The sequence below is a fragment of the Dasypus novemcinctus genome, chromosome 13, assembly GCF_030445035.2.
Source record: "Dasypus novemcinctus isolate mDasNov1 chromosome 13, mDasNov1.1.hap2, whole genome shotgun sequence".
NCBI lineage: Eukaryota > Metazoa > Chordata > Mammalia > Cingulata > Dasypodidae > Dasypus > Dasypus novemcinctus.
In genome coordinates, this window is record NC_080685.1 from 67,954,036 (window position 1) to 67,977,077 (window position 23,042).

At 37.7% G+C, this 23,042-nt stretch overlaps 1 protein-coding gene across 3 annotated transcripts in view; it reads left to right on the forward strand.

The window, feature by feature from the left end:
• Window positions 1-23,042, forward strand: part of PLA2G4A (phospholipase A2 group IVA) — a 167,680-nt gene that overhangs the window by 54,051 nt on the left and 90,587 nt on the right. For all 3 annotated transcript variants that reach the window (XM_004468450.5, XM_004468451.5, XM_012529014.4), the window contains one exon: window positions 183-296. In XM_004468450.5, coding sequence (XP_004468507.1) covers window positions 183-296 — 114 coding nt within the window. The remainder of the gene's footprint in view (window positions 1-182; window positions 297-23,042) is intronic.

The following is a 23,042-nucleotide window of genomic DNA, read 5'->3' on the forward strand; positions in this document are numbered from 1 at the left end:
GCAAATATAGTAATCAGAAGGAAAAGACAGAGCTATTGTTGCCTGTTGAATTTGAGGATCTCAAGTGACAGTTAAATATATTTGAGCACTTTCATATTTTAAATGTGGCAGAGATTTTAGATATAATTCCAAAACTTACATGGGAAGTTTCATACATGTGCTTTACACTTTGCTTTTTATAGATCACATTAATGGATGCCAATTATGTCATGGATGAAACTCTAGGAACAGCAACATTTCCTATATCTTCTATGAAAGTGGGAGAGAAGAAAGAGGTTCCTTTTGTTTTCAACCAAGTAAGTTAAACAACACAATTATTTTTCAATTCAGATAAACACGGTTTACCTTGGAAAGATGAGGTTAACTCTTGGCAAATTGTTTCTGTTTTTGTTGCTCTTATTGCTTTGTTACTGTTGTTGAGAATATATGGCCCTAAGTTAAAATTTTTAATTCTTGTTAATCTTTTATTATTCTGATGCACATGGACTCTGGTTGAGGTATTAATGTTCAATACAACAAAGTCCTTAATCTCTTCTGTTGCTGCAAGTGGTAACATTAAGATAAGCCATGTCCTAGGACCTAGGACCTCATTGGCAGGCCTAAGGAAAAACCTTTTGGAAGGCAAGAGAGTGCAAAATCCAAGAAGGATAGTAGAGAGAGAAAAGAAGTGAGCAAGCTCTAAGAAGACTGTTGGGGAATACAAAGTGTTAAACATTACATATTTAGTAATGAATGAAGCACCTGTAAAGGAATATTTGTCTCAAATAATCCTCAAATAATTAGGGCAGACTCAGTTATAGTTCAAAAGGAATGGTCTTAAGCTTATGTTATTTTTGTACTACTAGTTTTGGCTTTCCAACTTTGCTGCATGTCTGAAATTTTGACACTTTATTTAGAGATAATAAAACTCTAGGAAAATTAGTTATACAGAACAAACTCATTAGATCTTAAATTTTATAAGAAACTAATTTCATAGTTTACAGTGAGAAATGTAAGCAACTTGTGGGCTAGTCCTCAGAAGGCTGGTTTATGTATTTATTTCTTTTGGGTAGGAAAGGCTCTGTGTTTTTGTTTACTCTTGGGATAACTTTGAATCCCTCTACTTAGCCAAACTTTACCTATCCCTTAACTGTCACCTTCTCTATGTGGACTCTCCATGTCACCATCCCAGAAATGACCTCTTCCTACTTTGACCTTTTATTATACAAATTTGTGATATTCTCTGGAAATAAATTTGTATATATTGTTCAAGTTTTTATCTCTGTCTTGTGAATAAAAGTTCTATAAGCCCGGAAATCTGAAATGCTGATTATACAGAGAGAGAGTTAATGCATAGGCTATACCTACTGAATGAATTTATACATATACCTGTTCTAGCAACTAATTTACCTCTCTAGGACTTCTTGACCAGTGCATGCAGAGTGGCCCAGGTACCTTAGGGACGCTCCATTCTCCAATCCACACACTCCCTGGTGTTCCATCATTTGTTCTAGGAGGCATGTTTTCTGGTCAGTGCCAAGAGACACACTGTCAACATTTCTATTGACTCCTTTCTGAACTATTTCATTCATTCCTTTATCAAAAGATTATTGAAATTCTGTATGTATTAGGCATTGTGTTTTGTACAAGGAACATAAAGAAGAATAAGCTGTAGGAAACACTTTCTTTAGTAGCTTCATCTGGGGTGGTGGTGAGTAGGGAATGGAATGAGAGTGAAAAGAGGGAGATACATATATAATTAAAAAAATCATCATCATGCAGTAAGATAAGTATCAATTAGGTATGTATAGAGTGCAGTGGGAGCATAAGAAAAAGGAAAGATTTTGTTGTGGAAGTAGGCCAGGGATGGCTCCATGTCAGTAGGTGATTTTGAACAGGTTAAATAATGAACACAGTGGTTAGTTAATACCTTGCCATTTGAAGCTAGACTGTGTTTAAATCCCGACTCTGTCCCTTACTGTATGTATTAGTCAGGATTCTCCACGGAAACAGAGCAGCCAGGGGATGTACATACATATACACATTTAAATATTTTTGAGATTTAATATAGGAATTGGTTCATGTGGGAACTGGCAAGTCTGGATTTCATAGGGTGGGCTCAAACTGGGACCTGTGATGATGGCTTTGATGGATTCCCCAGGAGAAGATAGCTGGCTAAAGTAGAGATAGAAATTCTTCTTTCTAACTGCTGAAATCATCAGTTCTCCCTTTAACATCTTCACCAATAAATTGGATGAGACTTCTCTCATTACTGAAGGCAATCTCCTTTGCTGAGTATAGATATAATCAGCCACAGATGCAACCAAATAGCTGATGATTAAAATCCATGAAATTTCCTTACATTAACTATCAAATCAGTGTTTGCTTGACCAAGCAAGTGGACACCATAACCTAGCCAAGTTAACACATGAACTTAACCATGACATTCCACCCCTTGTCACCTTGGCTCCCATATACATCTTGTTAAACCATACTTAAATTCTAAATAAAAACAGTAGCAGTCATATTTTCATGTGACGCAATTCAACAGTCCTGTGTACAACTGGAAGTGGACTAACTCTTCCCTGGAACAGAAGGCAAGACTTTTGGGTAATAGTCACTCTTAAAATTGATATCCTATAATAATATTATGGCATACAGTTCATACAACTTATGTTATGATATGGGGATAAAACAAGGAAGCAAAGATATTTGCTTTATGCATGTACACACAAACATTTCATGATAAAAAACAAGAAAGAAATACTCATAACCATTATAGTCTTATTTCTGAAGCTGGTCAAGAGGCTATAGCACATATTTATTGCTACCTTCTTCCACTACCTATATCATATTCCCTTTACTTTCATCAGACACATCAGCAGATCTTGGTTCTTTGCTTTTTGAGGTGACCCAAACCTTCCTTCCTTAAGGGTCTGGGCCATTAATAGTACTGCTTGTACTTTGTTGCTGCAGTTTTCTACTGAGTTTAATCACAAGGCATGGTACTACTAAGAGACACCCTAAGGGAGTTCCTGTATTCCAGACAAACTCTTTTTTATCTCCTTTATATAGTAGCAGTCCTATTTTTCCCTGATAATCAGAATCAGCCACTCCATCCAGTATGTAATTACCTTTTTTGCCTGTTGATTCAGTCATGAGGACCTGCTAGCTGTTTTAGATTCTAGTTCAATGGAATTGTTTCAGTATTTTCTGGTGAAGTACCTCCTTTGGTAACTAAGACCTGTAGACCAGGAGAGCTTAAGGTGGTGGGGACATGAACTAAAAATTATTCTTGTGGATCACTGGAGGTATTGGTGAGTGGTTCCACTTCCCTTTCTAAGCTTTAATTCTTAGACCTGTGAATCTTGGCTATGGGAGAAACAGCACCATAGAGTGCGCACTAATTTGGAGCATACACAGCCTCCTAGAGAACGTTGCCTCAGCCCACACAGTATTTCCACTCAGTTTGTGCCATAATTGAATCTTCAATGGGCCCTTCCACTGTTTCATCATTCCATCTGCTTCAGGATGATGAGGAACGTGGTAAGATCAGTGAATTCCAAGAGCATTTGCCCATTCTCACACTTAATTTGCTGTGAAATGGGTTCCTTGATCAGAAGTAATGCTGCGTGGAATACCACAATGGTGGATAAAGCATTCTGTAAGTGTGTGCATAGTGGTTTTTACAGAAGTATTGCATGCTGGGAAAGCAAATATGCATCCAAATTATGTGTTTATTCTGGCAAGAACAAATCACTGCCCTTTTCATAATGGAAGTGGTCCAATGAAATCAATCTGCCACCAGGTAGCACGCTGATCACCTCAGGGAATTGTTCCATATCAGAGACTGTGTGAGTCTGCTGCTGGCAGATTGGACATTCAGCAGTGGCTGTAGCAAGGTTTGCCTTTGTGAGGGGAAGTCCATATTGCTGAGCCCATGCATAACCTCCATCCCTACCACTATGGCCACTGAGTACATGTGCTCAATGGGCAATGACCAGAGTGGCTGAAGAAAGAGGCCAGCTGATATTCACAGAATAGGACATCCTGTCTACTTGATTATTAAAATTCTCCTCTTTCGAAGTACCCTTTGGTGAGCATTCATGTGGGACAAAAATGTCCTCATGTTTTTCACCCATTCAGAAAAGTCTATTCACTTACTTCTCCCCTAGATCTTTGTTACCAGTTTTCCAATCATGTTCCTTCTAAGTTCCTGATCATTCTGCCACACCATCAGCAATAGTCCATGAGTCAGTATACATACATGCCTCTGACCATTTCTCTTTCCAAGCAAAATGAACAAGGTACTCTTCTTAAAAAGTTCTTTCCACTGGGAGGATTTCCTTTCACTTACTGCCCCCTCAGGGGCATCCCAGAAAGGGGCTGTCGTATTTCAGCTGTCAGTTTTTTGGGTGGTAAATGTATTTTGTGCAGAATCATCTGTAAACCAGGCCCAATTTTTCCTCTCCCTCAGTCAGCTGATCGTAGGGAACTCCCCAAGAGGCCATAGCTTCAGGCTGGGAAAGACAAGGTAATGTGGCAAGAGTGGGGGCTGTGCATATTTGGGCCACTTCCTTGTGTAATCTGTTTGCTCTTCAGGGCCTGCTTCGGCCTTAGCTCATATATACCAGTCCTATTTGATGACTGAATGCTGCTGTGCACACCCAACTTTTTGGCATGGTGGATCAGACAACACAGTTAACGATGGACAACTCAGGTCTCATGGTAACTAATGAGTGGCTCATGTTTAAGCATTTGGTCTCCTACTAATGTCCTGTAGCTGGCCAAAAAATGTTTATCAAAGAAGAGTAGTTATCTGCAGAGGTTGGCAGGGCATTGCTCTAAAATCCTTGTCTCCTACTGGGGCCTGCCAAAAGCTCCAAACAACATCTCTGTTTGCCACTGAAATTTCTAGCACCATTGGATCTGCTGGATCATAAGTCCTAAGTGGCAGAGCAGCTGGCACTGCTGGGTGGACCTGTTTAAGAGCCCCCTCTTGTTCTGGTCCCCTCTCAAAACTAGCAGCTTTTTGGGTCACTCAGTAAATAGGCTGTAATAGCACACCCAAATGAGGAATATGCTGTCTCCAAGAGCCTAAGAGGCCAAATAGGCATTGTGTCTCTTCTTTGGTTGTAGGAGGGGCCAGATGTAACAACTTATCCTTTATCTTAGAAATGATGTCTTGACATGCCACACACCACTGATGCCTAGAAATTTCACTGAGGTAGAAGGCCCCTGAATTTTTGTTGGATTTATTTGTTACCTTCTGACACAGAAATGCCTTACCAGTAAGTCTAAATTAAATAGTTGCTATTTCTTGCTGTCTAAGTCCAGTCAGCATAATGTCACCAACATAATGGACTAGTGTGATGTCTTATGGAAGGAAAAGGTGATCAAGGTTCCTGAGTTCTATATTTTGACATATGAAGCTGTATTGCTGGCTTTGCCAGCTGATAGCAAACTGTTTTTAGTGGTCTTTCGAATAAACATCGAGGAAAGAATGAACATAGGTCAGATCAATAAATGCGTATCACCAAGAATCAGGGGATGTGTTGATTACTCAAGCAATGTTACCACAGCTGCAATTGGAGTCACCACCTGGTTAAGTTTACAGTAATCCTCTGTCATCTTCCAAGATCCCTCTGTTTTCTATATCGGTCAAATAGGAAAGTTGAATGGGAATGTGGTAGGAATCACCACCCCTGTATTCTTCAGGTCCTTGATGGTGGCACTAATCCCTGCATTCCCTCCAAGAATGTGATATTGCTTTTGATTTACTATTTTGCTAGGTAGAGTAAGCTCTACTGGCTTCCACTTAGCCTTTCCTACCATAATGGCCCTCATTCCACAATTCAGACAACCAGTTTGGAGACTCTCCAAGTTACTTAGAATTTCTTCCATTTATGCATTCCAGAACTAACCACAGAAATGAGTTCAGGAATCCATTGGACCCAGTGTGAGAAGGACCTGAGCTAAAATTCCATTAATCACCAATCCTACATAAGCTCCTCCTGTGATTGGTGGACTTTGTGATTGGTGGACTTTTGTTTTGGGTCTCCTGGAATTAATATCAATTCTAAGCCAGCCTCTAGTAATCCCCAAAATATCTTCCTTTCATTCAAGGGAGTCTGGATCTGTAAACTGTCTCAAGCCTGGGAACTGATTGAGGCCCCATAACTCTCTGTTTTTGTGATTCAAGTTAGACTTTTGTTCACTTGACCTAGAACTCTTCTGCTTATCCAGATCAAATAAGAATTTCCTAGACTGTCCATTTATTCCACTTTTAAGTACTCCATGATCAGCTGGCCAATGCCATAGGTCTCTGTGACTCAGAATATTCTGATTACTGCTTAGATTCTGCTGTCTATTACGGTAGCCACACTCACCTTGTCTTTGACAATTAGGTGCTGCCATATGGCTCCTGCCAAACCTGGATCTAGTCAGCCCCTTTGTGTTTAGTTCAGTGGCAGTAGTTTCCACAGTAATATCTGACCTACAGAGACAAGCAACCACAAAGCTCTTCTGGAATAATGGAGCTGCTCTCACAAATAGATTCCTCATAGACCTGATAAAAGGTGTTATCCTCTCAACTTTCCTAGGGTGGGTGAGCAGGTCTTACATGATGAATCCACTCTTATATTCCAATCTCTCTAAGACTTTGGATCCCCTTATCTACATTATTCCAGGGAAGTTTTGGCATTTCAGCTTCAAGCAATGTAAGCTGCTTTTGGTGCGTGCTTCAGCCAATCACCCAAACAAACTATTAGAGACCTTTCTAACCCCTCAAGCTACAACATCAGATCCAGAATTTCTACTTAGAGGGATATCAATAAATTCAGCCTGATCCAACTCTGTGTTCCTTCGACCATCATCACACACCCTTAATGTATTCCATGTCCTTTTCCATACATATTACCCTGATTTTTGTCTATATAAATTGGAAAAATAATGTACTTCTTTTAGAATGTAGCATATTTCTCATAGGTCCCACTTTGTACCTCACCTTTGGGGACTGTTGTGACTTCAATCTAGCTATAGATTTGAAAGAAAAGAGGGGTGGGGAGTTGGGACATCGGAGGAATTTCAGTCTTATTAGGCACCTATCTCAGGGCATTCCATTACAGTTTCATCTAGCAAAACAGGATTCATTTCTTCAGACGGAAGTGTCTGTTTCCTCAAGGGAGACAGTTTCGAGTTTAATCTCTTCAGATGGAGGCAGAGTGGCTATTTTTCAGGAAGACCATTTCAGCTGTTATTTGGTAAAGAAGACTTAGCAGAATATAAGGTTTTAGTGTACCTGCCATAATCATTTTCTGCCCTTTATGTCCTGATTCCAGTTTTCAGGATCCCACTACTTCCCAATCATTCATTACCCATGCTATAACAGTATGTTATTACATACTATAACCTTGCAAGGTTGGGAATTCAATTGATATATTTCAGTCACTTTGAAAATAGGACCCTGGGTCTGGTCTTCAGAAATCTCAAGTTTGAGGGTATAAGATAAAAGAGTTTCTTTCAGGGAACACATAGAAACATCCATGTCCTTCATGTGGCACATAAACTGGGGATTTGAAGCCTTGAGCTCATCCCTTTCTTTAAGAACTGTGTCCAGCTTATTTAGGAACAACCAGCCAACATCATTATACTTTTTAACTCCACAAAACTCTGTTAAGGTATCAAAATACACTGTCACCCAGAGTCTTGCCTCTCAGGAGCATTTGAGTAGCAGTATTCAGTGGTAATATTTTGCATATTTCTACTGACTTCACACAATGGACTATCAGTGCCCTCTTGATCCTTGGAAATAGTCATTAGTGACTATTTAATAAGATTAGAAACCAATTCCAAAAACCCCAGAACTAACTCAGAAATCTCAGTCTTAAGATTGTTTCCCAAAAACCACTCTCTGTACCAAAATCTATATTAGTCAGGTTTCTCCAAGGAAATAGAACTGACAGGACATATATATTGTATATTATATATGTAAATATTATAAGATGTATTATAGGAATTAGTTCATACAACTATGGGGATTGGCAAGTCTGAATTTTGTAGGGCAGACCACAAGGTGGGAACCTCGATGAAGGCCTCAATAAAGTCTTCAGGAGAAGCTGACTGGCTGGAGTACAGGTTCAAAATCTTCTTTCTGACTGCTGAAATCATCAGTTCTCCCTTGAAGGCCTTTGACTGATTGGATGAGATATCTCTCATTGCTGAAGGCAATCTTTCTTCTTAATTATTGATGTTATCAGTCATAGATGCAGTCAACTTTCTGCTCATTTAAGTCCATGGAATATCCTCACTGTAACAAACAAGTCAGTGCTTGCTTGACCAAATAACTGGACACAATAGCCTAGCCAAGTTGATGCATGAACTTAACCATCACACAATCTGTTTCATCCTGAGAAAATCACTTAAGTCCTCCATGCTTTAATTCACTCATCTGCAAAATGGAGATAATATCTCATAAGGGAATCATCATGATTTGATGAGTTACTTTTATTTATATATATAATATATACACATTATGATATATCATACAATGCGTATTACATACAAATATATTTCTAAAGATATATTTAAATGTAATTGCATTATGGGAAGTGGACTTGACCAAATGGATAGGGCGTCTGCCTACCACATGGGAGGTCCATGGTTCAAACCCTGGGCCTCCTTGACCCATGTGGAGCTGGCCCATGCACAGTGTTGATGCGCACAAGGAGTGCCCTGCCACGCAGGGTGTCCCCCGTGTAGGGGAGCCCCACATGCAAGGAGTGTGCCCCATAAGGAGAGCCGCCCAGTGTGAAAGAAACTGCAGCCTGCCTAAGAATGGCGATGCACACACGGAGAGCTGACACAACAAGGTGACGCAACAAAAAGAAACACAGATTCCTGGCCGCTAATAAGGATAGAAGTGGTCACAGAAGAACACACAGTGAATGCACACAGAGAGCAGACAACTCGGGGGGGGAGGGGAGAGGGAAAAAAAAAGAAACACTACTGATTTAAAAAATAATAAATATAATTGTCTTATAATTTCATATAATCTATAAAATATGTCATATAATCACTTAAATGTTTTAAATAATTATATAAGCATACGTTATATACTAAATAGTATAACTGATAAATATTATATTGGATATTAAAATATAAATACTTTATACACATATATGTTTGTATACATATATATAATAAATATAATAGTGCTTAGAAGAGTCCCTGGTACATAGTAAATACTATATAATGTTTGTAATTGCTGCTATTGTTGGTGTTGCTCTTTTATCTTGAGAAAAGAGTAGGATTTCAGCAGGCAGGTAAATAGTTATGAGCATTCTAGGGAGAAAAAGCTGCAATAGCATCATTATGGAAGAGGAAAGCAAGTTGGGGCACTGCAATTTAAACAGTTTGGCAGGCACATGTTGGTGAGTAATGAATAAAGAGGCCTTACTTATTGCATGTTGCTAGGATAGGTTTTCAGTAAATGTTTTTTGAGGACTTTGTAACCATGGATTGACCCTTCCAACTATAATGCTTTTATTTATGCTCTTCAGTCTATGACATAAAGACTGATTATAAGAAAAGATATTGTAGAAAAAAATTAATTTCCTTTCTTCCTGTCATTTCCTATGGTCTGTAACCCCTGCGGCTCTAAAAACAGGCTTTCCACATTCCGGAATTTAAAGCAGCTGACATAATTATTTTTGTTAGTGTGCCTGAGAAAACATTTGGTCTAACATCTTTTCTCCATTATTCTACTTTCAAGAGTCCTTTGCAATTTTTATTTTAATTATAAGCCTTTGAGTTAGTAAACTGTGGTTGTAGTAGGGAGAATGGCAAATGAGTAATGGATGAATGGAAAGTGTCCCAGCTGTTCCCCACATGACATGGAGTGTAATATACATATATGTAAGCAGGTTGACTTCTGCAATCGACCTGCTATTCCTTATCCCAAAATCATCACCTTTCAGAGGACAATGGTCTTTCTGTAATTCTTACAGAGGTTGTAAGTGAGGGAATAATGTGGGAAAAGAGACTTTTAAACAAACTTTGATGATGGTTATGGTCATCTGGGATATTAAAGAGAGTGCTTGGACTAATAAATGAATTCAGCAAAGTGCTGGGGTACAAGATAAGCATCCCAAATCACTAGTGTTTCTGTTCACAAGCAATGACCAAATGGAAGAAGAAATCAAGAAAAGAATTCCATTCACAGTAGCAACTAAAAGAATTAAATATCTAGGGATAAATCTAACCAAGGATCTAGGGGACTTATAGACAGCAAATTACAAAACATTGCTAAAAGATATAAAGGAAGATCTAAGTAAATGGAAGGATATTCCATGTTCATGGACTGGAAGATTAAATATTGTTAAGTACATAAAGTACTACCCAAAGCACTTTGTGTAGTAAATGCAATCTCAATAAAAATCCCAACAATGTTTTTTGTAGCAATGGAAAAGCCAGTCATCAAATTTATATGGAAATGTAAGTTGTCTCAAATACCTAAGTCTCAAATACCTAGAGTCATCTTGAAAAAAGAAGAGTGAAGTTGGAGGACTCATACTTCCTGATCATAAAACTTATTACAAAGCCATAGTAATCAAAACAGCATGGTACCAGCATAATGACAGGTAGAGACTAGTGGAATAAAATTGAAAGCTCAGAAATCAGCCCTCACATTTATGACCAACTGATTTTTGATGAGGGGACAAAGATCACTTAGTTGGGAAAGTCTCTTCAACAAATGGTGTTGGGAAAACTGATCTCCATTTGGGGAAAAAAAAAAAAAAGGAGGCCCTCTATATATACTATATACAAAAATCGAGTCAAAATGGATCAAAGACCTAAATATAAGGACTAGAACTATAAAACTCCTAGAAGAAAATGTAGGGAAATATCTTCAGGACTTTGTGTTAGGCAATGGTTTCTTAGACTTTACACCCAAAACATGAGGAACAAAATGAAAAATGAATAAATAGGACCTCATCAAAATTAAAACTTTTGTACCTCAAAGGACTTAATCATGATAGTAAAATGACAACCTATATAATGGGAGAAAAATATTGGGAAACCACATACTTAGTAACAAAAGACAACTCAATTAAAAAACAGGCAAAATACTTGAACAGACATCTCTCCAAAAAAATACACAAATCGCCAGAAATTACATGCAAAGATGCTCAATATCATTAACCATCAAGGAAATGTGAATCAAAACCACAAGATACATTTCACATCCTTTAGAATGAATGACTGCTATTAAAAAAAAAAAACCAAGAAACAAAAAATATTAAGTGTTGGAGAGGATGTGGAGAAATAGGAACACTCAGTCCCTGCTTGTGACAATGTAAAATGGTACGTGAGTCCTCCACAGTTTGGTAGATCTCCAGAAAGCTAAATACAGAGCTATCATATAACCTCGCAATCTCACTAATAGCTATATACCCAAAATAACTGAAAGCAGGGACTTGAAAAGATATTTGCACACTGATGTTCAAAGCAGAGTTATTTACAATTGGCAAAAGATGGAAGCAACCCGAGTGTTCATCAACTGATGAGTGGATAAATAAGTTGTAGCATAGACAAAGAATGGATTATTACCCATAAAAGAAATGAATTCTTAACACATGCGACAATGTGGATGAACCTTAAGACATGTTGAATGAAATAAGCCAGACACAAAAGGATAAATATTGTTTGATCTTACTGATTTGAAACAAGGAGAATAAGCACACTCATGGAGTCACAATCTAGAGTATCGGTTACAAGTGTATGTGGTGGGAATAGGAAATGGGAAGTTAAGGCTTAAAATATACAGGTTTCCAATTTGGAATGATGGAAATGTTTAGGTAAGGGATGGTGGTGATGGTAGCACAATTGTTTGAGTACAATTAACAGCACTGAAATATTTATCTGAATATGATTAAAAGGTGATATATATGATAATAGAATAAAAATTTTAAAAATTAAAAAAAATCCATAAGTACTTTGAAGAAACAGTGACCCCTAAGTTAAACAGTGGACTTTAATTAATAGTGCAATGATAAAAATTTGCTATCATCAATTGTAACAAATGTTCACACCAAAGTAGGGTGCTGGTGTGCTGGTGGTGGGGTGGTATATGGGAATCCTGTATTTTATGCATGATTATTCTGTAAACCTATAACTTCTCTCTTAAAAAAAAAAGAAAAAAAAGAGTGCTTGGATTTAGCAAAGGGAGAACAAATGCCTTGAGTCAAGACGTGATTGGCAAAAACCCCTTAAAATTTTGCTGTCCAAAAGTTAGTACTTACTATGTCAACACTTTGTGATTTCTGTAGCAAACAGACAGAGGGGAAAGAACAGGAGCCTTCACATGGAGATTGCCAAATTTCTCTGATCCTGCTTTACCCATTCTGCATACAAATTGGGAATTGGGCGAGCTGATCTCTCATTCTGTCTCTGTCACTAGCCTCCCACCAGACAACTGGAATTATCATTCTTTCTTTCTGAGTCTTGTTTTATTCATCTGTAAGATTCATCTGTAAGATGAAGATTTACATTAAATTATTTCTAAGATTCTTTCTATTTTATAAAATTTTGTGATTTAGAAAAAAAATAATATCCTTCATTTGGTCATCTTCACCCCAAATCTCTCAATTCTTCCCATTCTAAAGATATAGAAACTCAACAACAATAAAAATAATGCAATCACAAAATATTTCATTTAAATAATGTTATATAATTTTAAATTAGTTACCTGACATAGATTGTCATTTATTAATATGAAAAAAAACTGTAAAAAGTTCCATTTTTAAGGTCCTAGTAATCTGTTTGGGAAGGAAATATATATTCAAGTATAAATTGATAAATAATATGATAAGTAATATCAAGAAGTATTTATTCATTGGTTTATTTACTTAGAAATTATTTATTAACATCTGTTCTGTTCCTGGCATTATGCTAGTCATGGGCAAACATAGTGGTTGTGATGGACAATGTCCTGGCTCTCAGGGAGTTGTGCTTTGACAAGGGAAGGTAAACAAACAACAAATGAGCAAAAGAGTAATCAATACAACATCCGCTGGTGATAAGTACTATGAAGAAAATAAAACATATACATGCAACAGAGAATCCTTGGTGGACAACTGAAGTTTGGGTAGTCAGGGATAACCTCTTTAAAGGATAATAATCTTTCCCCAAAGTTTATTATAAAATTTTTAAACATATAAAAAGTTGAAAGATTTGTACAGTGAAGAATATTACTGTCACCTGGATTCTGCAACTTTTTATTGTACTTGCTTTGTCACATATCTCTTCATCTGTCCAGACATCAAACCATCTTATAATTTTGATGGATTTAAAAGAATCTTGCAGACCACTGTATACCTCATCTTTAAACTTGAGATGTTAGAGATGACTTCACTTGAGCATATTGTTAATTAGAGTTCAGTGTTACATGTTACATTTTTATGTGCCAAGTGAATAGTGAAAACATGCACGGTGAGAGTTACAAGAAGAAATCATTCATTCATTCATCCTTAAAAAAAAACAACTATTGAGCACCTACTATATGGCTGACACTCTTATAGGCACTGCTTATTCAGCAGTGAACAGAACAAACAAGAACCCCTACCCTAATGGCATTTATGTTCCACCTAGTAAGATAGATAAGAAGCAAAATAAATGAGGATAATTTTGTTAGATAGTGATAGATAGTGATGACTGCTTAATAAACCTGGGAATGAGAATAATAGAATATGCATGTATGTGTAGAAGAAGTTGCAAAATGGAATCCAAAAAATGTGGCTAAGTATAGCATCTCTGAGGATATCTGAGGGCAGAAGCCACTGAAAGTAGAAAGATCCTGGAGCAGAAGTGTGCTTGGCATGTTGAGTAACAGAAAGGAGGAATATGCCTGCAGCAAAAAGGAAGAGTTGTAGAGAGTGGTGGTAAGAGATGAACTCAGAGAGGTGAAGGTGGAGGTGGAAGGCAGGCATGGAGATCATTGTGGCCTACGATAAACAAGCACCGTTTAAGCTTTTCCTGGAAGCAAGGATGTGGTTTGATCACCAAAGGGGTGGAAGGCAGTTTTGGTTGAGAGACCAGTCTGAGTAAAATCATGGGACTAGAAAGGACAACACATACGCAGGGAACAGTGTCTAGACAGATTTGATGAAAGCAGAACATTCATGCATGAAGGAAGGACAGGTAAATTAAATATGAAGTTTAGGAATTCGGATGTTATCTTACTGATGGCAGTGAGTCATGGAAGGTTTTGACCAGGTCATGAGGAATTTAGAGCAAACAGTCTTGATTATTTGCCCCAGAAGCAATTAGCAAGCAATAAGCTTAATAGGTAAAGATATAGAGAAAATTTAAGATTGAAAATAAAAAGTTTGATGTAGCTGACATTAGATTGCTTCTGTAGAAAGGAACTAGAATGAAGAGGACAGCAGCTTGAGGAAAGTAAGTATAGTGATAGCTTTAATGTGTCAGTGAGAGTTGAAAGCAGTGGTTCCTTAGCAGCAGTAATGATGAGCTAAAGTTGGAAAGCATGGCTTTGCAGTGGATCCAGTTTATGGGCTACTAGTCCTTAGACTATGATGTATCACTAACTCAATAATAGAAAATATATACCTACATATAGAGAGAGGAGAAAGCCAATCTTAGGGCTGGGCTCTCTTTCTGTTTCCCAGCTAGCATGTATAAACTCTGGGTTATGTGTGGTTTTTGAAGTCATAATTTCAGGGAGCATCAGAGATGAGAGAAGCTAGTGCACTTGGCTAGTGAGTCAGACGACCACTGTCTGACTTTGAATTGCAATTCTGCTACTTACTAACTGTGTGACATTGTGCAAGTTATTTATTCTCTTTGCTATACATTTTCATCTGTAAAACATGGTTATTTACAGTACCTACTACCTAGGGTTGTAATCATGATAAAATTAGTTGATACGTGAAAGGTGTTCAACAGTACTAAATAAGAAATCATTCATTCATTCATCCTTTAAAAAAACAACTATTGAGCACCTACTATGTGGCTGACACTCTTATAGGCACTGCTTATTCAGCAGTGAACAGAACAAACAAGAACCCCTACCCTCATGGAATTTATGTTCCGCCTAAATAAGTACTAAATAAATATTAGATTTTCTCATTATAATTGTGACTGGCCAGATTTAACTAAATATCTTGTTTGCTTCATGAAACTGATTTAACTGAATTTTAACTTTGCTTGTTTGAACTGACTGATAAAAAATGAATTTGTTAAATAAATATAAGAAGAGCCTATAAATTTGTGATCATTTATCTGAAGATAGTTCAAGAGTGCTCTAGTCATTCATTCCTGGCTATATCAATTGTGGTCCTGTGTTACAGTAGCCCATTTTAAAGTGGAAAATATAGTTTCTTCCAAAGTTAGTATATTTTGTATGAACAGAGTAGTACACTTCAAAAGAGCCATGAAAATGTTAAAGCTTTGAAGTTAGGTATCAGATTACACTTGTACTTGATTTTTCTAGAGGAAATTAGTTTTGGTGAGTGAGGAAGGTATAGCCTCTAGGTTTACACTGCATGACTTTTATTTGCTGTATCTTTTTTAAGAAGTTATTATTGTTTAAAAGTGTTTCATGGTTCTTGTGGATCTAATTTTGTCTGATTGCTTTTTTTGATTGTTGTTTATTCATGATTCAGGCTTGAAAATGAATGAGGTAGTTCCATAGCAGAGTTAGTGACAAAGTTTTAAAAAAATGGAAACTTTGATGATGAGTTAAGAATGTTAAGTTAGTATCAGGATGATTGCATTGGAAAATTACATACTGCTGTGCAAAGACAAAGACTACAATTTAGGTAAGTTAAAGAAACAAAGTAGAGTTTGGAGGAAAAACAGAGAACTATACAATTTTGTGGGAAATCTTTGGTTCAGAAATGAATACCACCAGATATTGATGCAGAGCAGAGTTCAGACTTGGATCCAGCAATTCCTGGCTTTAAGAGAGAATACATTTTTATTTGGTGCCACTAGCCATGGAAATTAAGAGTCATTTCTGATGATTCTACAATTTATAATTTTTTTAAAAAAAGATTTATTTATTTATTTAATTCCCCCCCTTCCCCCGGTTGTCTGTTCTCTGTGTCTGTTTGCTGCGTCTTGTTTCTTTGTCCGCTTCAGTTGTCGTCAGAGGCATGGGAAGTGTGGGCGGCGCCATTCCTGGGCAGGTTGCACTTTCTTTCGCGCTGGGTGGCTCTCCTTACGCGGCGCACTCCTTGTGCGTGGGGCTCCCCTATGCAGGGGACACCCCTGCGTGGCAGGGCACTCCTTGCACGCATCAGCACTGCGCATGGGCCAGCTCCACACGGGTCAAGGAGGCCCGGACCTCCCATGTGGTAGACGGACGCCCTAACCACTGGGCCAAGTCCGTTTCCCTACAATTTATAATTTTAAAGTTATATGGCATTTTAGAATGCTTTTGTGTCCTTAGGGTCCTCCAGTGGATAGTAAATTCCAACAGGGAGTGGATTATGTCTTGCTTATTGCATTCCCAGCCCAGCTATGTTAGACATTCACTCATTTTTGGATGAATGAATAAATGAATACACTTATGAGAAATGCAGAAAACCTGGAAAGTTCTCAGATTGATGTAATAAACGTAAATGAAGTTTAGAAGAGTTAGAGACTCTGAGGGAGTTCCATTTGGAGAAAAAGCGATAGTAGAGGTGTTTGATAGTAGTATTCTAGGAAATCTGATTCACCGTGTGAAAGCTAATGATTATCTAGTTCTCCAGAATTTCCACTGCCATCTATGGAATGAAAAGGGACCTTAAATTAAGGAAACTGAAGTAATTATCACATATGAAAAAAGAAATTCTATGCATGATTGGGTGAAACGTGGTTAAAGGGTATCTTAATTTCCAGGCTGCTAAGACAAATACTATTCAATGAGTTGGCTTGAATTCCTTGAATAACAGGAATTTATTGGTTCACAGTTTCAGAGCCTGGAAGGCTTACTTCCTCCTGGGTCATCAGGTTCTGGGTGGGTGGCAGTCCTGGAGTTGCTTGGCTTTCGAGGAACTGCCCTTGTTTTCTTGGTTCTGTTGACTTGGAGCTTTTACTTTTCAACATGGCTTTCTCTTCATAAAGCCTCCAATAATAGTAAAACCCATCTCATTCAGTTGGGCTACACCTTAACTAAAAAAAGAAAAATCTTTGTAAGGCCCTATTTACACACCCACAGGAATGGGTTTAGATTAATAACATGTTTTTTTTCTGGGGTACACAATTCAAACTACCGCACAAGGGAAATAGTGTATTTCTTTATCTTTCAAATTTTTGAAGCGTATCTGAGTTCTTATTTTAGAATTTATGCTGAATTCAAGGGTGATAAATTCGGTGAATTACTGTGGTAAATACAATTTGTTTTTTACTAGAAATTATTGGTTAAAAATTATTTCAGGGAGTGGATATAGTTCTGGGGTTGAGAACCTGCTTCCCATGTACAAAGTCCTGGGTTCAATCCTTGGCACTTCTTTAAAAAAAAATTACTCCATCGATGTCACATTTGATTTTGAACATGCATTAGAGTTACTTCCTTCCTGATCCATAGCTTGTTCCCTTTTCATAAACTCAAGTTATACTGTACAGAAACATGATTCTTAGTAAAAGACTGACCCTTGATTTTTAAAATATCCTTTTATTTCTTTTCTTGCACAGGCCAGGCAAATGCAGATAAAACAGAAAATATTATCTAATTATCTTGAAATATGTAAAAGATTAATGAATCAAAGATGGTCATTACTTGCTGCTTCTTTCATTCAAAAAAATATATTTAATCAGGAGGGATCAGAATTTAAAATAATGTTTCACTGAAAATCAAGGTTGTAAATATTGAGGTATATTTTTTAATTGTCTTTTTTAAAAGATAAATAGATCACATAAAATATTACATTAAAAAACTAAGAGGTTCCCGTATACCCCACACCCCACCCCACACTGCTCCTCCCACATCAACATTCCCTTTCATCAGTAAGGCGCGCTCATTGCATTTGGTGAATGCACCCTAGAGCACTGCCACACCACATGGACCATAGTTTACATTGTAGTTCACACTCTTCCCCAATCCATCCAATGGGCTATGGCAGGATATACAATGTTCTGCATCTGTCCCTGCAATATTATTCAGGACAACTCCAAGACCCGAAAATGCCCCATATCACAACTCTTCCTCCCTCTCCCTGTCCTCAGCAACTCCTGTGGCCACCATCTCCATATCAATGATACAATTTCTTCCATTGATAGAGTCACAACAGTTTATAGTAGAATACCAGCAAGTCCACTCTAATCCATATTTTATTCCTCCATCTTGTGGACCCTGGGATGGTGACATCCACTCCACCTATAAATCGAGAAGGGACTTAGATCCTACGTGGCTGATGGATGTGGTACTCCTGTTTACAGGTGTAGAGATTCTCAGTTCCCTGGTGTGGTGGTTGACCATTCTCACCTCCCTGTCAGCTGACTTGGGTAAGTCCAATGAACTGGAGAGTAGGTGTTGCAATTCTGCTCAGGCTCAGGACCCAGCTGGCATATGGACAGTCCAGAGATTCAAGTCCCCTGAGCATACAAAAACCCAAGTGGCAAAGACAGGTTCAGGAAAAAGGACAGAAGAGGCATGTATAGAGAGGTCACATCTGAGTCCAACTCCATCACAATCAGGAGCACAAATTCCAAAGTGAGGCCCACTGGCAAGGCACTGAACTCCAGAGCCATCTGCCATGACTGTAGAACCTGCATGTCTCAGTAGCCCACAGGAGCACCAGTACCTGGGGTTGTATCTACTTTGGCTTTCTCTGGAATCCTGCTGAGATGTACTTAAGTGTGACCCTTCTGATGACCTCCCGACTCATTTTGAAGTCTCTTAGCCATATAAGCTCATTTGTCTTTACCATTTCCCTTTTATATTCAAGGTCTTTGTCTAGTTGCATCACCAGCTGGTGATGGTAGTAATCCCTCGGCATGAGGGAGGCTTATCCCCATGAGTCATGTCCCACACTGGAGGGAAGGTAATGCATTTACATGCTCAGTTTGGCTTAGAGTGTGGCCACATTTGAGCAACATGGAGGCTCTCAGGAGGTAACTCTTAGGTACCCTGCAGCTCTAGGCCTAGTTGAAATTTCAAGCACACAGGCTCATAAGCATAGTTGTCAGTATCAAGGGCCCATTATTGGACCATCGTTCTTCACTTGTCTTTGCCCTTGCACTTGGGGGATTGTGTTGTTCCATTGGGAAATGTGACAGAGCTTGCTCAGATGGGAACTCAGCACTCCCTTGGTTGTCATGTGTAACTCTATCACTATGACAATACCCAACGAACATCCAAACATATCTATATACCCTATATGTATACCCTGGAGAACTCCCTCCCACCGATGCATCCCACATCAGTGCTCCTCCCCAGCCATAGTTGAACCCCTCTGTGATACAAAACTTCTTCAAAAATGAAGTCTAATATATTGCCAAATTCAATTGGTAGGAAAATGAAATAGTATTGATGGGTTTAAAGATTAGAAATAGAATACATAATAATTTAGAAAAACTAGAATAAAGTTAAAAATAAATTGGGGTATTAAAAAATGAAAAATATTGTGAAACTTTTTGATGTTTTGCCTTTCATCACAGTAATAGGTGTTGCCCTGCATGTACAGTTGCAAGGAAGTCTCTCCCCTTCCTTTCTCAGTGTCTATATCCCTTTGTTTTTTAAATAATTTTAAATTTTGTCTTCTAAGAAGTTTTAGATCACAATAATGTCACATACACAGTATAGGGTCTCCCATATATCCAACATCAAACCCTTTTCCCCTTCGCCAGCAATGATCTTTTTACATGTGGATATTATATTTGCCATGGCTGATGTACAGATATTGAAATATAGCTACTAACCATGGTTCTATTATGGCTTATATTACATTTTATATTTTAGACACTTTTCTAAATTTTTGGTTACATTATGGTTTACATTATGGTTTACATTTTAGACTATACACTTTTATAAATTTTTGATGAAATTTAACATGACTTATATCCATCATTGCATGATCTTCTTGAACACTTCCATTGCCTCCCAGTTACCCCCTTTTCCATCTATTCTATTCCTTTCTCCCCCTCCACTCTAGACCCACAGTGACGAACAAGCTTTACTACTTGAAGGACAAGATTCATAGATACTTACAACAATGCTGAGGGCTTGACACTCTAGTCTGTCCTCCCCATTGGGAGCCACCTATGCTCTCAAGAGACACCCTCTCTTCTGTTTGAGACTAACAGGCCTCCCCAGGATGAATCACCACCCACTGATATAATACAATATTACAAGATAAGCATGCACACACTCCCTAGAAGCTGCCCTATGTGCTGCCTTTGCCAGATGTTCCCTGTCAAACACCTTAAACAAGTAAACCCTTCCTTATTGTATTTTCTAAAGAGTTCTCAATATTATAGTTTCCACCACGTATCTGACAATCTCCCATGTTCACCCGCTCCCCCCAAACTCTCACCCCCAATTCCATGGACCATCTGACCCATCCTTCCAACCCTAGCCCCCCTCAGAGTCCTACCCAATAGTAACCCTATGCCTCTGTCTTATCCCTATACTGCACAACTACTTACCTCCACTTTATCATAGATTTCGCCCATGTAGGCGTCAGTTGAGGTATATTAATAAGACATGGCATATTTCAAGAGCTCTTTACTAACAGGATAAATTCTCTTGTTTTAACTTACTTGACTATGCATCTTTTTTTGTAATAATAGTTGCAAAGTACCTACTTAAAGTCAGACACTTTGTTGCTTTAGCTTCATTATTTCAAAATGACCCTGAAAAGTTTGCAAGAGAGTTGAATAGACTAGGTACTTTAAAAATCGTCTTTAATTCTAAAATGCTTTTTAAAATAGCTTCTTTGCTTTATTTTTATCTCCACTGAAAATCTCTTGTTGTAAGCATAGCATATAATATTGGTTTCCCCTGTGGCATTGAAAGAGGTGGTTGTTTTACACAAGAATGTACAATGGGTACAGTCTGTTTCTTCCATTTTTAATTCCTACAAGAGGTGGAGCTTTAATTTTTTTCTGGCTTCTAGCTAAATATTATGAAGTTGGGAAGAACTGGTCCTTCTATTGACCTTGATAATGCAAGCAGTGTGAAAGTGTGTAAGGCAGAGATGCTTTACAGTGTGGGGGAAGGAACTTACAGTACTGGCTTAGGCCTCACAGGAAGTACATATTTTTGTGACTACTTTATCTGGATGATATGTTCCAGGTAAAAGTGCAGAGAGATTGTGAATATCAGACTTCATCGCATGTCAGAACATAATGCATCAAATGAGAGAGTTTAAAATTTTCTCCTGATTATAGATGATCCACCAGGACAGTATGAGGAAATGAGGATCCCAATCCATGTGACAAGAACCATGTCAACACATTATGTAATTCTTAGCAGAAAAATCCAATGTCTTCCTTTGCCTCTGCCTTTATTTGAAGAGTCTTATCTATTTGTATAGGGTTATGAATGTCAAGAAATATAGAGTCAAGAAATGTTTTGATGGATATAGAAGGAACAGTCTTATGGAGAAGACACACATGACTATTAACTCAGCACAGTTGATTTGTCTTTTATTTATTAAGTTTCAGGGCAATTTATTTATTAAATTCAGGGCAATATAGTAATAGCTGTGAACTTACATAACAAACATATATAACATCATACAGGACTCTCATAACTTACCCTACCACCAACACCTTACATTGTTGTTAAACCTTTTTATATAATGATTAAAGAGCATTGTCAAAATATTACTACAAACCAAAGTATTTTCCCCCAACCCTTCCTATTATTATTATCTTTGTATCATATATATATAAACATACATAAACAATTAAGTGTATAGTTAAAGTTGTAAACTTACAAAGCATACATGCATAACATCATACAGGGGTCCCAGACATCAACCCTCCACAAACACCTTGCATTGTCGTGAGATGTTTGTACAAATTATGAAAGAATATTTTCAAAATCTTACTACTAATCATAGTTCTTAGCTTACATTTGGTGTGTTTTTCCTCCAACCCACCCTATTATTATTTTTTAAATATATTTTTTATGACAGAAGTTGTAAACTCATAAAAAAATCATGCACATGTGCAGAATTTCCAAACAATACCCTTCTATCAACACACCACATTGTGGTGGAACATTTGCTACAGATAAGGTAATATCATCTGATTGTTACCATGTCCATAGTATACTTTTGGCTCACATTTTCCATACTGCCCCATTATCAACACAGTATATCTTTGGCATAGGTGCAAGAGTGTTATATTATTGCTGCTAAATACAGTCCATAGGTCATTCCAGTTTATTTTTCCCATGCGTTCCCAACACCTTTCTCTAGTGATATATATTTGCTCTAGCTCACAAAGGACACTCTTGCATCTGTACTATCAACCACAATTCTCATCCACCTCTTGGTTTACTGTGCTGTTCATTTCCTAGATTATTCTCTAGCATTCTGTCAATTGGCATTTACATTCCTAGACTACCATTTTCAGCCACATCCCCATTTATAAACTATTACTATCTGTTACCATCCATTCTATACATTTCCACATTTTTACAGTGAAGCTAATTAAAAGTTCTCATACATTAAATATCAGTAGTCCATCTCAGTCCTTCTCTTATCTGTTAATAATCTACCACTTACCACCAGGTCTTGAAGATATTTTCCTACAATGTCTTCTAGAAGTTTTATGGTTCTTGCTTTTATTTTTAGGTTTTTGATACATTCTGAGTTAATTTTTGGATAAGGTGTGAGATAGAGGTCCTCTTTCCTTCTTTTGCCTATGGCTATCCAGTTCTTTCAGCACCATTTTGCTGAATGGGCAGTTCTGCCTGAGCTGAGTGGGTTTGACAGACTAGTCAAAAATCACTTTACCACACATGTGAGGGTCTGTTTTTGAGCCATCATTTTGGTTCCACTGGTCTATGTGTCTGTCTTTATGCCAGTACTATGCTGTTTTTACCA